Source organism: Bidens hawaiensis, unplaced genomic scaffold (assembly GCF_021521415.1).
Source record: "Bidens hawaiensis isolate Kalapana, Puna unplaced genomic scaffold, B.hawaiensis_p1.1 tig00034995_1, whole genome shotgun sequence".
NCBI lineage: Eukaryota > Viridiplantae > Streptophyta > Magnoliopsida > Asterales > Asteraceae > Bidens > Bidens hawaiensis.
Window position 1 is genome coordinate 1 of NW_027496065.1, and position 14,498 is coordinate 14,498.

Consider the following 14,498-nt stretch of genomic DNA (forward strand, 5'->3'; position numbering starts at 1 on the left):
CTTATGATAATGTTTTGTATGTCTAATTTGTTAATTCATAGGGATTAACTTGAATAAAGTGTTGTTTGGTTCTTGAAATCTATGATCTTTTATAAAATTGAAAATATCAATGTATGTGAACATTTTAATTTAAAGCTTGAAATTTGAATGGCATAAACATATAAAAAGTAAGAACTTAGCATAGTCGTATATGAATAGATGTCAAAAGGCTTAGCAGCTTATAAGTGAAACACAGTATATGTTTAATACTATGCTTAATACTATAAGAGATTTTAGCCCTGCTTGTGGTGCGCACATATGATGTATATATGTGTGAACCCTCGGGTGGGCAAAAGTGAAATTGCACTAATTTTGACGTTATTTTACTAATCTTGTGAAAATAACGTTAAAAGTGACGGACGGTTAATCAGGCATCATGTTAGTGGCGTTGATAGCCGAAAGACAAGGGTACATGCACCGATCAGCCGGTGTCCGATGATTGAGTGCTATGTGCCTTTATGTCCAAGGCTTGATGCAAAACTACTATCGAGCCGGGGGTCTCACCGAAAGCAGCCTCTCTATCCTTATAGGGTAGAGGTAAGGCTGTCTACATCTTACCCTCCTCTAGACCCTACCATAGCTTTGCTATTGGTGGGATATACTGAGTACGATGATGATGATGATGATGATGATGATGATGATACTATAAGAGATTTGATTAGAACTCAAGATCAATTATAATTAGAAATATAGTACAGGTTTGCAAGAGGTGAATTCAAGTGTTGGCGGAATACAATAGAGAGATGAAACATGTTTCTTTTGGACTACAAGGTTCGACCACACATCAAACATAATTATTTAAAAGTGTCGTAAACATAGATTTTATAAAAGGGTCAATACAAGGTTCGACTACGCATCAAACATGTTTCTTTTGAAGCTCTTAAAAAGTTTTCAAGGATTAGTATTGTTGCAAGTTGTTGTCTTGTTTAAAACCACAACATGCAATCTTTATTTCTGATCCAAAAACTGAATTAAACTTTAAAAGAAGTCATATTTAACGCCAACTATGTTTGAATGTAAACACAAGTTTGGTTAGTGGTTTGACTAATGAGAAAAAAAAAGGGTCAGATTAAATGTACCCCTCCCCCCTGGTTGCTTGTCATACTCCTTTCTGGAAAAACCAACTTTAATATTACCCTTTGAAATTATATAATTACCAAATTAGCATAAAAACAAGGATTTTATATTTTCTTTTACAAGTTGCGTTTTTTTTATGATTTCGAGTTTCGGGTTTAGGGTTTAGGGTTTAGGTTTTCGGGTTTAGGGTTTAGGTTTCGGGTTTAGGGTTCGGGTTTTCGGGTTTAGGGTTTAGGGTTCGGGTTTAGGGTTTAGGGTTTCGGATTTAGGTTTCGGGTTTAGGGTTTAGGTTTTCGGGTTTCCGGTTTCGGGTTTAGAGTTTAGGGTTTAGGGTTTAGGTTTTCGGGTTAGAGTTTAGGGTTTAGGGTTCGGGTTTAGGGTTTTAAGTTTTCGAATTTCGGGTTTATTTTGTAAAAGATAAAGAGGTAAAATAAGGATATTATAAATATATTTACTATTAAAATTAAAAAAAATATATTATTAATATTTATAATATTAATACTAAAAAAATACGTAATCACCAAGATGACTAAAGGGGTTTTCAAATTTATATCAAGTTAAATGTATTATGGTGGATTGGTGGGATGATTTGTAAAAAGTGGTTGTAAAAGGTGAAGATAACTAATATGGTATACAAATTATAAAAAGGAAAATAAGAGGTTTGAATTGTATTTCCTAAATACTAGAAGGGGGTATGTTTAGTAAAATTAGAGAAAGGGGGGGAGGGGTACGTTTAGCAGCACCCGAAAAAAAAGTGCCTGGTTTTGCTTAAAACATCCTATAAATAGAACGATTATGTTTGATTAATACCCCTTTTAAAAGATTCAACCTACCACTTATCTTGGTTAGTAGGGATGAACTTTTTTCCCTAAACACATGTACTTGTTCAGTACCCGTACATGTACCTGTACCGCTGTACGTGTCTATTGTGTACGGTTATGGATACACAAATTTACTGATTATTGGTACGTGTACTTTCAGGTACAAGTACAAGTACGAGTATTACGTGTACCGGTACCCATTTAAATTATGTAGGGGATTTTATTAGGTTTCCAACACTTATGACTTAACTTTAAGCGGGATTTTCAAAATATAATATATATTAGTTGAATAAATTCATTCTCAATTTATATGTGTATATTTATATATTGTGTATTCGTATATTTTTATTTCATGTATGTGTAATTGTATATATAATTAAATAACATGTATTAACTTTCTCTCGTGTTTTTCTATAGAAATTGAGGAAGCAATAAACTAAGAAAAGGAAAAGGGAATGAATTTTATATTATGGTTGATTTGTTTCATTTTTTAGTTTCGGTGTTATATCTTGGTTGCGGTATTAAGGTTTTTGTATTATAGATAATTGATTGCCGGTATCGTACCGTTACCTAGTTTAGTGGAGATTTTTTTTAAAAAAGAACAAAGAGGTACCAAAGCGATTATCGTACCCAAAGTACATGTACATGTACCCGTACCATATAATTCGGGTACGAGTATGGGTACCAAAATTTACTGATTTTAGGTACGGGTATTTTCGGGTACAAGTACGAGTACAGTTCCGATCTCATCCCTATTGGTTACCCAAGTCTGTGGTTAAAGTAACATTTAACTCGTTAAATATAACTGATTTGTTTTATAAAAGTTGTATCACATTGTAAAGATGGATTTGTCATTGCATGCTCGTTAAGTGGTTCTAACACAATTTACTGTCTCTCTTAGATTATAAAATCTAATTATAATCTGATACTTGACTTTTGATTTTTTCGGTTTTACCACAACGTGCACGGCTGATAAATGATCCGAAAGATGAATTTTTTTACTGGGTATGGTTGTTGTTTGGTTGTTTAATATATGTACTCAAACTTCAAAGTTTCATTGCTCAACTCAAAATATTACAATATAGGGGGTGTTTGGGATTGCTTATTTTAAGCAACTTATGGCTTATTAACTTTTGAAAAAGTTAAAAGGCGTTTGGTATTAAGTGTTATTGTAAGAGGGGATAAGTTAATAAGTTATAAAGTTGTAGTTTATTAACTTATAGGAAAAGTAAAAAAAAGGTAAAATAAGGAATCTCAAACACCCCCCCCCCCCTAATGGCAGATTGACAGGTAGCAAATCTGATCCTACTAAAAACACAGCTTTGAGTCTTAGGAGCCGACAAATACTATTCATGAGTCGTTGTGATCGTTAAGTAGTTCAAACACAACTTATATCTTTTAAAATTTGAAATGGATATTGAATAGTCAAAGGTGATCATACTTGAATTTTGATTTGTACGGTATACCACAGTGTGCTCGACTGATACATGATCTAGAAGATGTATTACCATTCCTGATTTTTCTTTGTTTTTTTTCAATGTTTATATTGTGGACGTTGATATTAGATTGTGTATTTGACTCATTTTTGTATAAGGTATAACATGTGAATATTTATATTTATCGATGGTTTTCTTACTGCTATAGTGCTATTTTAAAAATATATTTCACGAATACACTACCTAAGAACGATTGCTTAGTTCTAGCAAATAAGCGGGTACATGACCCTATTAACTACTCAAATGATAGTTTGACATATTAAGAGGGGTTTAATATTCGTTATGCAAATAATTTTGAAAAGTTTACTATGTATAATTCTAATTAACTGACTAATCTAATAAATCATTAGCCCCTATCTTAATATATAATAATTCCAATCCGATTAATTCCAAACAAAACATTAAACATCCTTCCTTCCTTCCTTCCTTCCGCGAGCCACCCATCCATCCACTAACGAGCAAAAACCTGCAGTCGTTTCCTTCTCGTCTCGGAGGTAAACGCAATTCGTCACATCCCCTAATTGATATAATATACGCTTGCGTTTTCTTTAGGTTATATATTCGATTTTTATATGATGTCACGACCTAGCTTTTATAAATTGCGAATAGCTTTAATCGACTTTGTTTGTTTCTTACCAAATTCAGATGATTACTTATTCGCCTATATCGTAAGTAAATCCATGATTCTTATGTTCTACTGATTTTATTCATTGGTACCCGAAAGCTTTTATGATATAGTTGTTTTTAGGGTTTTTCTGGTACTAGCTTAAGATATTATTATTATTATTAACATACCTGTTTAGACAAGGTAAGACAAAAAAAAAAAAATACTCTGTGCAATTTTATACTTTTTTAAGAACAATTAAAATTAGGAGGCTATGGTTCATCATTTGATTTCTCCTCCTTGGTACATAAAACATATAAGTTTCATGCTCAAACCACCAAAGCCAGATGTTAAACGAGTCCTTTTCATGTTTGTTACTTGTATGAATCACATCGTTCGTCTGTTAAACATGATAAGGCACGATTTTCCAGCGTCATTTCATATGACTAAAGAATAATTTTGTTATTCGTTTATTTCTGACTGCCGTGACTTCCATTTGTGCTTCTCTGTCTTGATTAAGTTACGCATAATAAGTAGTTGGCGATTAACTATATCTTTACCCATGTTATATGAGTTTATACTGAGTTGCTTTTATTTTTTTTCTTTCCTCAGCAATCCGGTTGTTTGAACGACAGCTACACAGTTTCAGTTTTAGATTTCAGAAGCTCAAGGAGAGGAGAGATGAGGTAAATTCTATTGACACCTGCATTTGATTTGGTATTCGTATATGCTTGTTGCTATCTTTTTCTGTTAAAAGGTTGTTTGGAAAATACTACTTCCTATGCAGTCGATATCAGTGCTATATCGGTTATCGGTCCCCATGGGAAATGTTGGCCAAAATATCAATACCGATAATATTGGCGACATTGACCGATATTTGACTGACATATCACCGATTTTCCCGATATTAGTGCATTTCTTCTTAGTTCTTTTATTGGTCTTTCTTCGTATTGCTGCTATTAGTGTTTTAAGTCTTAATTGTCAATTGTTAGTGTTTTAAGTCTTAATCAGTTCCTACTTGCTACAGTTGTTGGTGTTTTGCAAGTTGCAAAAGATTAATTTGTTAATGGTAGGAGAATATACTGAATTGTTAGTGTTAAATTGCTATATATGAATTCTGCATGATATTAAAATTATCAATATCTCACTGATATCTCATCGTGATAACCTATATATCTCAAATATCGGTCCTTGACTGATTTCCGATTTGTTACCGCATTCACTGCATAGAGTAATTCTTGTATTTGGAAAGAATATCTTGGAATTTGGGTAACGGATTTTTTTAAGTTAACAAAATGCTGAGTTAGCATTATCTTAAGTGACAACTGCATACCTTCCACTTGGTTTCCATTGGAATAAGAAATCAGCTCCCTTTATACTGAGTGTCTGAGTTGTTTAAATGTCCCTACCAGATTATGTATTTTGTGTCTTAAGAGTATGACTGTTTCTGAAAGCCAAATTAAAGAAAAATACACTGTAGCATAACCGTGAATTTGATTATTGCAATTTCCAATTCCTGGTATATGTCTAGCCTAAGCATATTTTATCTTCGAATTTCCCTCAAAGTCTTCTATAGATTCTTCTTTCGGCTCATTAAGATGCGGTGTAATGGCTCATTTTTCCTTCACTTTTGTAAACTTCTTTTTCTCCCTCACGAAAAAATGGGAGTTCTTGTCAGTTGCTACTGCGCATGATGAATTATTTGTTCACCAAGTTAAAGTAATCAAAAACATGAACCAGATTCTGTTAAGGTTATACACTATAGAGAATTTCAGTTTCTGTATATCGTTGTGTTGTTACTACATAACCTGTTTATTGAAATAAAAATGTTGACTTGTGGTTTTACATGATCTTATTATTGAAGCCGTAGGAGAGGTGTGAGATGGGATGAGGCCAACCTTGAGGAAATTGAAGCACATAAACCTGTAAGGCAGAAAATTACAGAACCAAAGACTCCATATCATCCAATGCTTGATTCTGATGGTACAAAATCCTCCATAATTTAATTTAGTCTTTAGTTAAATACTGTTTCTGAACTTCTAGATTTGAAGTACGCATTTTTATTATTATATTGAGCCATTTAGTTATCAACGAGTTGATTCAAGATTATGTTTTAACTCTTAACGGGTCAGACGATGGGTGTTAACAAGCCAAGCCATTCGTGAACTACTCGGGATTGGCCTGTTAAAAGCTCAAACCGGGTGCCGAGCTTAAACGAGCTCGAGCCTAAAACTGAGCTTGTTTAATACACGTGCTGGGGCTTCACTTATTGAGCTCGAGCTGGCTCACAAGCCTAAGCAAGCCTATTTATAATATAATTTTAATTAATATATAATATTTATATATGATTTGTTATTGTATAGCAAATAATTATTATGATAACAATTGAATATTAATATATTATTTTATATATAATACTTATTACAAATATGTATATAAAATGCATTATAAATATACATACAAAATAATTATAATGATATATAAGTTAATTAATAATTAATAAACAAGCTGAGCCAAGCTGAGTTCAATCTTGAAGAAGTACTCATTAGCTGAGCTCGAGCTTTGGTAATAGAGCTCGAAACGAGTCGAAATCGAGCTTAAGCGACCTCGAGCTCGGCTAGTTTGGCCACATGATAGTGATTATATAAGGGATCAGGCCAAATGAGTCACGGAAAGTGTATTTTTAACACATCAAAACCTTAGAATGCGTTGGAATTTATATACTTTTTGAGGTAATTACAACAACTTTCTAATCATAATTCACAATTCAGTCTCTGATTATTCATTTGAAAGTTTTGTGAACAAGGACTGTTCAGGTCAACCTGCCCTGTTTTGACCCGTAACCTGTTCTACCACTAAACCGTTATCTTGTAGGGTCGTTATCTCCTATACGGATCTCCAGTGAAGGAGATAAGAATGCTGTAGATGCGGAAGCAATTCGGTCCAAATTGACCGAGGTGGCATCTTCAAGTAACAACAGTAACTCAAACTGTTCTGGTTGGACAACTTCAGATGATGATGAGCCTGAGCCTGAGCCTGAGCCTATGGATCAAGATCAAGGTTCTTCCTTCATCCTTCCCTTCTCATTTTTTAAAACTTTTTTGCAATTAAATATGGTTATGAAACCGATGTAATTATATTTCCTTCAAATAGTAGGATTGACTAATTGAGGATGATCCATTCTAACCTTTCACCTAATCCTCTATATTGAACTCCTCATCAATAATATCCTCCATAACTGTGTTTAAATTTATGGCTCAGATCGTGAAACGGGCAAGAGCGCTAAGTTCCGGGAGCATAGACGCGCACACTATGATGAATACCGTAGAGTAAAAGAGCTGCGAAAGAAGGGGTCGTTGACTGAAGAATCATCCTATGATGTTGAGGAAACAAGGGAGAAGCAAAGTTCATCGTCATCGATTGTTGCTGGTGTGGGGGATATTGACATCACTGATTCTGGTGTCCGTAAAGAGTAAAAACCCCGGACCGTCTTTTTGTTGGTACAATATGTCTCTTTTGGTTAGACTAAAACGTGAATGGATATGATGTGACTAATATAGTACATGCGTGTTATGGATCCACAAATAAAAGATCAATGTTTTCTTATGGGTCATAGTTTAACCATTTAATTCACTTGGTTCGTGGTGCCAACAAGTCAGATCTTGATTTCGTTTAGCGATTTATTTAACAATGAGCTTTAGCTTAACTTGCGTATGACATTGGATGGGAAGTGAAGACCTGTCGAATTCGATCTTAACCGTGTTTTACTACAGTGGACCTTTGGAACAAGAGACGGTGGAACGCTATCTATGATCGCGAGCGTATGGAGTTGTCTTTTGAGTTTTGCCACGGGTTAATTACCCAACTAGCCGGTCAACAAGTCAAGTTAGACAAGACATGTTTATTAAAGAGGGTATACAAATTAACTAGAAGTTAACGTTAAGCAAACTGCAAAATGTTGTATTTGCTTTCCAATTATAAATTTATTTGGTCGTAAATATGCTTAAACTTAGCTTAAAATTTTTTATAATTATTTAAATGATAAGTCTCAAAACAGACAAAATTAAATACATTGGCCACGTATTACATAGTGACACGTCTTTAAAGAAAAGGAAAGTTCTGGAAAATGAATTCCTTGTCGTTCTTTCTTATCTCTCACTTTTTGACATTTTCTTTTCCTAATCCTAATCTTTCTACATCCTTGTCCTCTCTTTCTTATGTTTTTATATTTATAATAATAATAATGCTAACATTCTAGAATCCCCAAAGCTAGCGCCACGGTGCTACTGCTGCCGATCAAAATACTTTTACCTTTTGGTTGTGGTTTTGAAGATATGGCTGGCGGCGGAGGAGAGAGATCCATTCCGACGCCGTTTCTGACCAAAACGTACCAGCTTGTGGATGATAAGCCATCGACGATGTCATCTCGTGGAACCAAGACGGATCCAGCTTCATTGTTTGGAATCCTATCCAATTCTCTAAGGATTTGCTTCCCAAGTACTTCAAGCATAATAATTTCTCTAGCTTCGTCCGCCAGTTAAACCACTTATGTAAGCTTCATATATCTCTTATTTGCTGCTATACGGTTCAATTCAGAAATAAATATATCGTTACTGATAATTTAGATGCTTGATTGACATGGACTCAGTGGAAGATTTCATAGCTTATATTTACATATATCGACACTATAAATGGATTGCTCATTTGGTGTATATTTTAGGGTTTCAAAAAGGTTGTGTCCGATCGATGGGAGTTCTCGAACGATTACTTCCGTAGAGGCGAAAAACGTCTGTTATGCGACATTCAACGTCGCATAATCGGATCGGCTGTTGCAGTTACTACGGCGGCGTTATCACCAACGCAACGTGCTACGGTTTCCACCAGCAACTCCGGCGAAGAGCAAGTACTGTCGTCGAACTCATCTAACGGCGGAATAACGACAGATAGCGGTGGATCGGATGCGGAATTGATGGGTGAAAACGAGAGGCTGAGAAGAGAAAACGATCAACTCAACAAAGAGTTAAACCAGATGAGGCAGTTATGCAACAGCGTATGTGTCATGATGTCAAGTTACGCAACTTTCAACTCCACCGTTAAACCGCTGGATCTGTTGCCGTTATCGGAAAGCGTCGGTAACAGTAGCGGTGACGGTACAGACGGAGGAGTAACGGAATCTGAAGAGGATATTGATGAGGTGTTATTCGGTGTACGGATAGGAATGAAACGAGGGAGAGGCGGCGGTGTAGCGATGGAGCTGCAGCTGAAGCCGCCGGGAGGGGAGCATGTTAAACGGGAAGCGTTGGATGGTTGGTGTTGAGTGTGAGGAAGCCACGTGGATGCGGTTGGATCGGAGGTCATTGTAATTCTAGACTTTGGAACTTCTTGGTTATGTATTTATTTATTAATTAAAAGAAAATTAGGAAATAGAATATTTAGTGTTTTTTTATTTTAAAGTTTTATCCTTTTTTGTTTCTTTTTTAAGAAGGATTGTCAAGTATCTTTGAAGTTACTACAAGATATTCACCGATGTCATTGTTCATTAACAAACTTGCTTCATATTCACTCAAAAAGTATTGAAATATTGGCCCACGATCAGTTTTCTTTTCTTTAACGACAAAACAAATTTAGCATGAAGCTAACCAATCAGGGACAAATATTTACGAACTAATCAAAAACAAAATGCAACACCTACACAAGTCAAAAGCACACAACCTATCCCAAGACGCCGAGGCCGTATTCACCCATTCCAAACCCACAAATACCCCAAAGCGTTTGTGCCACCATGTTACTGAGTGCACATGCTTCTCGTTAAAATCTGCATTATTTCTTGCCCTCTATAAACACTAAGGGGTGTTTGGGATTCCTTAATTTACCTCCTTATAACTTATAGGTTATAGGTTATAAGTTATAAGGTGTTGGGGAAAGTTAGGTTTTGTAAGTGTATAAGTAATAAGTTACAACTTTATAACTTATGTCTTAAATATCTTTTCAAAAAAAAAAAACTTGTCTTAAATAAGTCATAAGGAGGTAAAATAAGGAAATCCCAAACATCCCTTAGATTACAAGACAAATCACGTATAAGGCATTAGCCTTCCATTTTGGGAATCTTGTAAACTTGTATATCTTCAATATATCAAATGCAGAAACTCATAAAATGATGATACCTTACACAATTGAGCAACCACTTCCCACACAACCATGCAAACTGATATAACATGAATTAGTGTTCTGCTGATTTCTCTGACTCACCATAAATCAGACATAAAACCAATGCAACAGTCACATTACTTTTAGCGACACTAAAGATGATATTCTCTCCATTTCTGCCATCCGAGTGAGAATCCCAACTTTTTTCAGAGCACGCTTATTGCAAAAGAATGCATAATTTGAACCTGGCCAGCCTCCTTAGCACATGACTTTTTTTGACTTTTGACAAAGAACCCTTATGATTTATCAAGTAACCAACACCACTTGTCTTCCTCTTCTCTTAGTCTTACCTGCTAGTAGGTCAAAAGCATATTCCCGAGTTCTTCAATTTCAGTTACGATGGAAGACGGCCTAAATCCAATCCCATTTCCCACAAATCTCATTGTGGTACATTAAGTGCCTATCAGACACAATACAAGATTTGGAGTTCTCTATCGAATATAGCAACATGAATCTGATGCAAAATGGTTCATCTCAATTCCACCATTCGAGCCAAAACGTGTTGTTCCCGTTCAATACCTCACTTTTAAATGCTTTACATGGACTGACCCCCCCACCCCCGAGCCCTCTAATTCCCTTTTATTCCAGCTATTTGTTTCCACGGACCTTGTAACACCCTTGGCAAACACAACATCGTCCCACTCTTAGGCTATCCCACATCGGCCGTGGACAAAAGAGATCCTTGGTTCATAAGTAATGTCCTGCCTCTTAGCATCACCAACGCGTTTTGGGCTTAGTTGGCTGTGGAGCACATGAAAACTCCACGGTTAAGCGTGCTTAGGTGGAAGTAGTACTAGGATGGGTGACCACACCTGGGAAGTCTCTACCTGGGCAACCAAAAACAAAGCCGTGAGTTCCCGGATGGCTAACCCATCGGGGGCAAAACGGACAATATTGGTGGTACGAGAGGCCGGGGTGTTACAGACCTGCTCACGAAAGTCTTGCTGGTGTTGCCGACCACGATGCGCTTGAATGATGGATAACCCATATTGTCTTCCTCCACAATCGTCTTTCACCCTTTTGAACATCCACCACACTTTGCAAGCATGGACAAATTGGCCTCCCATGGCGATCCCAATCCTAGACCGCCATATTCGACGGGGCAACTAATTTCTCCCTAGCCACCGAACCCAATTAAGTTTATCCTCGTCCTCCGCCCCTCCCCACCTCATAAGCTCTAACTTTTCTATCACACCAATAGGAGCGTTGGAGCATTTCAACACGTTCCCCATCTCTATGATTATACTAAAAAAATACTATATTTCTCTTTTTTGTTCAATTAAATGATACTTTTTTTATAAATTTATAATTACAATTTCTTTCTCCTAATACTCACAACCAATTTAAACAAATATTAAAAAATAAATTGGGGAAACAAACAAGTTTTCCCCAAATTTAAAAAATCACGAACTTTTCTATCTTTTTCACTCACAACCACTCTTAACTATATCCTATAATTTACAAAAACCTCCTACAAAAATTTAGAGGATAGGTTGAGAATGCTCTTACAAAGAGAAACTTAATACGCCATCAATGAACTTAGAACCGTTTTGATCAACGTATCTCTACTACCAATTGACAATGTTTTTTGCTTTCTAAATAGATAACCATTTTTGAACCAGTTTTACAATTCAGAGTTTCAGCCATATCTTGCCTCTCTAGATTCTCTACCAGCGTGCCATATATTCAGCTGTTAGCTAAGTTAATCTATAGCCCGAAACCAAATAAAAATATCTCAGACAGGGCCGGCTCAACCTTTACGGAGGCCTAAAGCAGGCTCTAAAACTGAGGCCTTTATTTATTCGTTATATAGCTTTTGTATGTGTATAAATTAAATATGTTTAGATTAAGTCTTTACTAGATGCGTTGGAATCAACTTCGATTGTCAGTACGTCACATATATTAATTAAACTAACTGATTCTTACATCTATTAAAAAACCCAGCTTCAAATTGCATCAAAGCCCGGTTTCTAATAACACACAAGCCCAGTTTTTTTTTAAAATGAGGCCCCAAAACATATTGGGCCTAAAGCCTTAACTTTAAAATGCTGACCCACGAGCCGGGCCTGATCTCAAAATACGAGCAGATTAATAACATGTCTACCCTCACAAAGAAATATCATTGGCATAGATGGAATAGGCAATCCACAATTTATATATCATGGTACAATCCACAAGAGCTGGCACATTTTATAATCCCTGTTAAGGCCTCAATGGCAATATAAACATGAATGAGGGCAACATAATAACTTAACGAAGACTCGTGGAGCACGAGAACTCATGGGTTAGAGCATTCTCATCCCACCCCCTATCCCTAAACCAAAAATTACACTAAAACTCACTATATTTTCTCTCTCTATTTCAATTAAATAATACTTTTTATACCTTTTATCATTACCTTTTCTCTTTCCTTCACTCACAACCACTTTCAAAATATATTAAAAAATTATAGGGGGTGAACAGTAACTTTTCAAATATACAGAAAAATCACTACTTTCTCTAAAATATAAAGACTCTTCACTCACAACACCCTAAATCACTCACTAAATTATAAAAACACCCCTCACATAAAAAGAGAGGTGGGATGAGAATGCTCTTAGGGACCCGCTCACAATCACCAAGGCCCCACCTACCACAAGTATTACCAATATCTGCCTCCTCTACTTATCTGGAAAATTAATTTATTCCATAACCGAGTCTAAGAATTCCAATTTACCATTGGACATTGTTTTTGTCCTAATCCCGTTTTTTTTGTGATAGCCGTTTTTGAATCCGCCAAGCTATGTGACTATGTGTAGTGGTTTTAACTAATTGTTTAGTTAAAATGTCACCTAGGCGTCATGTAAGCAAAAATAAATCCACTAAAACCCCCTTTAAAATCAAGCATAATGGTTTTACTAATTGCGTTTATTACACAATCATTTTTTATTCAAATAATATTTTATAATTCAGTAGACATAATAAATTAAATAACAAAATCACATAATAAAATACTATGACATTTTAATAAAATAAAAGTTACAAGCTTGTCTAAGTGGTTGCGGTTATGATGTTTGGCCATGCTCGACTAAAAGTTTACCCACATTTGATCAACTTCGATATCACCATCTCATCCACCTCCCAAAAAGACGCTTCGTTGGTTAGTTGATATGTTTTTATTAAAGAAAAAAATGAGAGAATTAAAGAGTGAATTATTAGAGAGTATGGTATGCTTATATATATTTATATATATGTATATTGTAAGCAATGTTTTCAGACCCGGCCCGGACGTTGATCCGGGCTCCTTACCGGGTCAAAGGTCGGACCGACCCGGGAGACGGACCGGTGTTTGACCCGGATGATGTCATAAATAATATATTATATATATAATACATTATTGTAACAGAAATAATGTTGTTAGCCCAATTATAACATATTAAATCCTATCATGAAATGTTGTAGCCCACTTAGAGCACATTAAGGCCTATCAAGTATAACCAATTAATGTAAACCTACCGTCCTACCCTATTTGTTTCTCTTGTAGCCGTGATTTCGACATTAGTTTGAAGGTTTCAATTATTTTGGTAGCAACGATTTAATCAAGCATTCAAACCTTCAAACCTTCCATTAAAACCTTTGACGGTGGGCAGCAAGAATTAACCGCAAGTACTAATTTAACATTGAAACCTTCGATTAAAAGTTCAGCGATAGGCATTCGAAGGTAGAGCAGCTATATGGGACCATGTATGATGAAGCTGAGCGGCGCAGGAGTGGATTTTAGCTAGGATTATTGCTTTTACCGGTTCACCCGGCGGCTCACCGATTCTGGTCTGGCTGCCGCCCGTCAAAACCGGCCGGGTTTTTAGAAACCGGGCTAAATACTGCAAACGGACCGGTATGCTTGACGGGTCCCGGTCCGGGCCAGGTTTCAAAACATTGATTGTAAGTCCCAAACCAACCACGATCAGATTTTGCACTTGATACATATTTCGAGACGAGTGCGGTAAATCAAACAACCGAACATAAATATAAATACAAAGATAAGATATAAATGAACGATCTCGTTGTCGATTAAAAGATTTGATATATAAAACAAAGAACCGACCCACCCAAGGTGAGCTCCCCTTGGGTGGATGATTTACATCATGGAAAACACACACATACAATAATACATAATACTCATTTATATAGTAAAATCTATTCCTTCTAGAAGCTTATCCCCATTGAAGTTAAATGCACGTCCCGAAGCTCTTGTTTCGTGTCCGGTTTCCACGC

At 35.9% G+C, this 14,498-nt stretch overlaps 2 protein-coding genes across 2 annotated transcripts; both read left to right on the forward strand.

Annotated features, from left to right (window-relative positions):
* Positions 1-3,873: 3,873 nt before the first annotated feature.
* On the forward strand, positions 3,874-7,811 carry LOC143586822 (protein phosphatase inhibitor 2-like). The gene is made up of 5 exons (XM_077068286.1): positions 3,874-3,927; positions 4,650-4,723; positions 5,902-6,020; positions 6,912-7,097; positions 7,299-7,811. Exons 2-5 carry the CDS (start codon positions 4,719-4,721, stop codon positions 7,511-7,513), a joined length of 525 nt encoding a protein of 174 aa, XP_076924401.1. The 5' UTR covers positions 3,874-3,927; positions 4,650-4,718; the 3' UTR covers positions 7,514-7,811.
* A 49-nt stretch (positions 7,812-7,860) lies between these two features.
* Positions 7,861-9,354, forward strand: LOC143586825 (uncharacterized). The gene is made up of 2 exons (XM_077068290.1): positions 7,861-7,950; positions 8,758-9,354. The coding sequence occupies exons 1-2, from the start codon at positions 7,861-7,863 to the stop codon at positions 9,352-9,354; spliced, it is 687 nt and encodes a 228-aa protein (XP_076924405.1).
* Positions 9,355-14,498: the final 5,144 nt, after the last annotated feature.

Coding starts and splice junctions, on each gene's coding strand:
- LOC143586825 (XM_077068290.1), top strand. CDS start 7,861: ATGGAGTTGTCTTTTGAGTTTTGCCACGGGTTAATTACCCAACTAGCC. Junction 7,951..8,757: donor AGACATGTTTATTAAAGAGG/GTATACAAATTA, acceptor TGTATATTTTAG/GGTTTCAAAAAGGTTGTGTC.
- LOC143586822 (XM_077068286.1), top strand. Junction 6,021..6,911: donor TCCAATGCTTGATTCTGATG/GTACAAAATCCT, acceptor GTTATCTTGTAG/GGTCGTTATCTCCTATACGG. Junction 7,098..7,298: donor GCCTATGGATCAAGATCAAG/GTTCTTCCTTCA, acceptor TTTATGGCTCAG/ATCGTGAAACGGGCAAGAGC.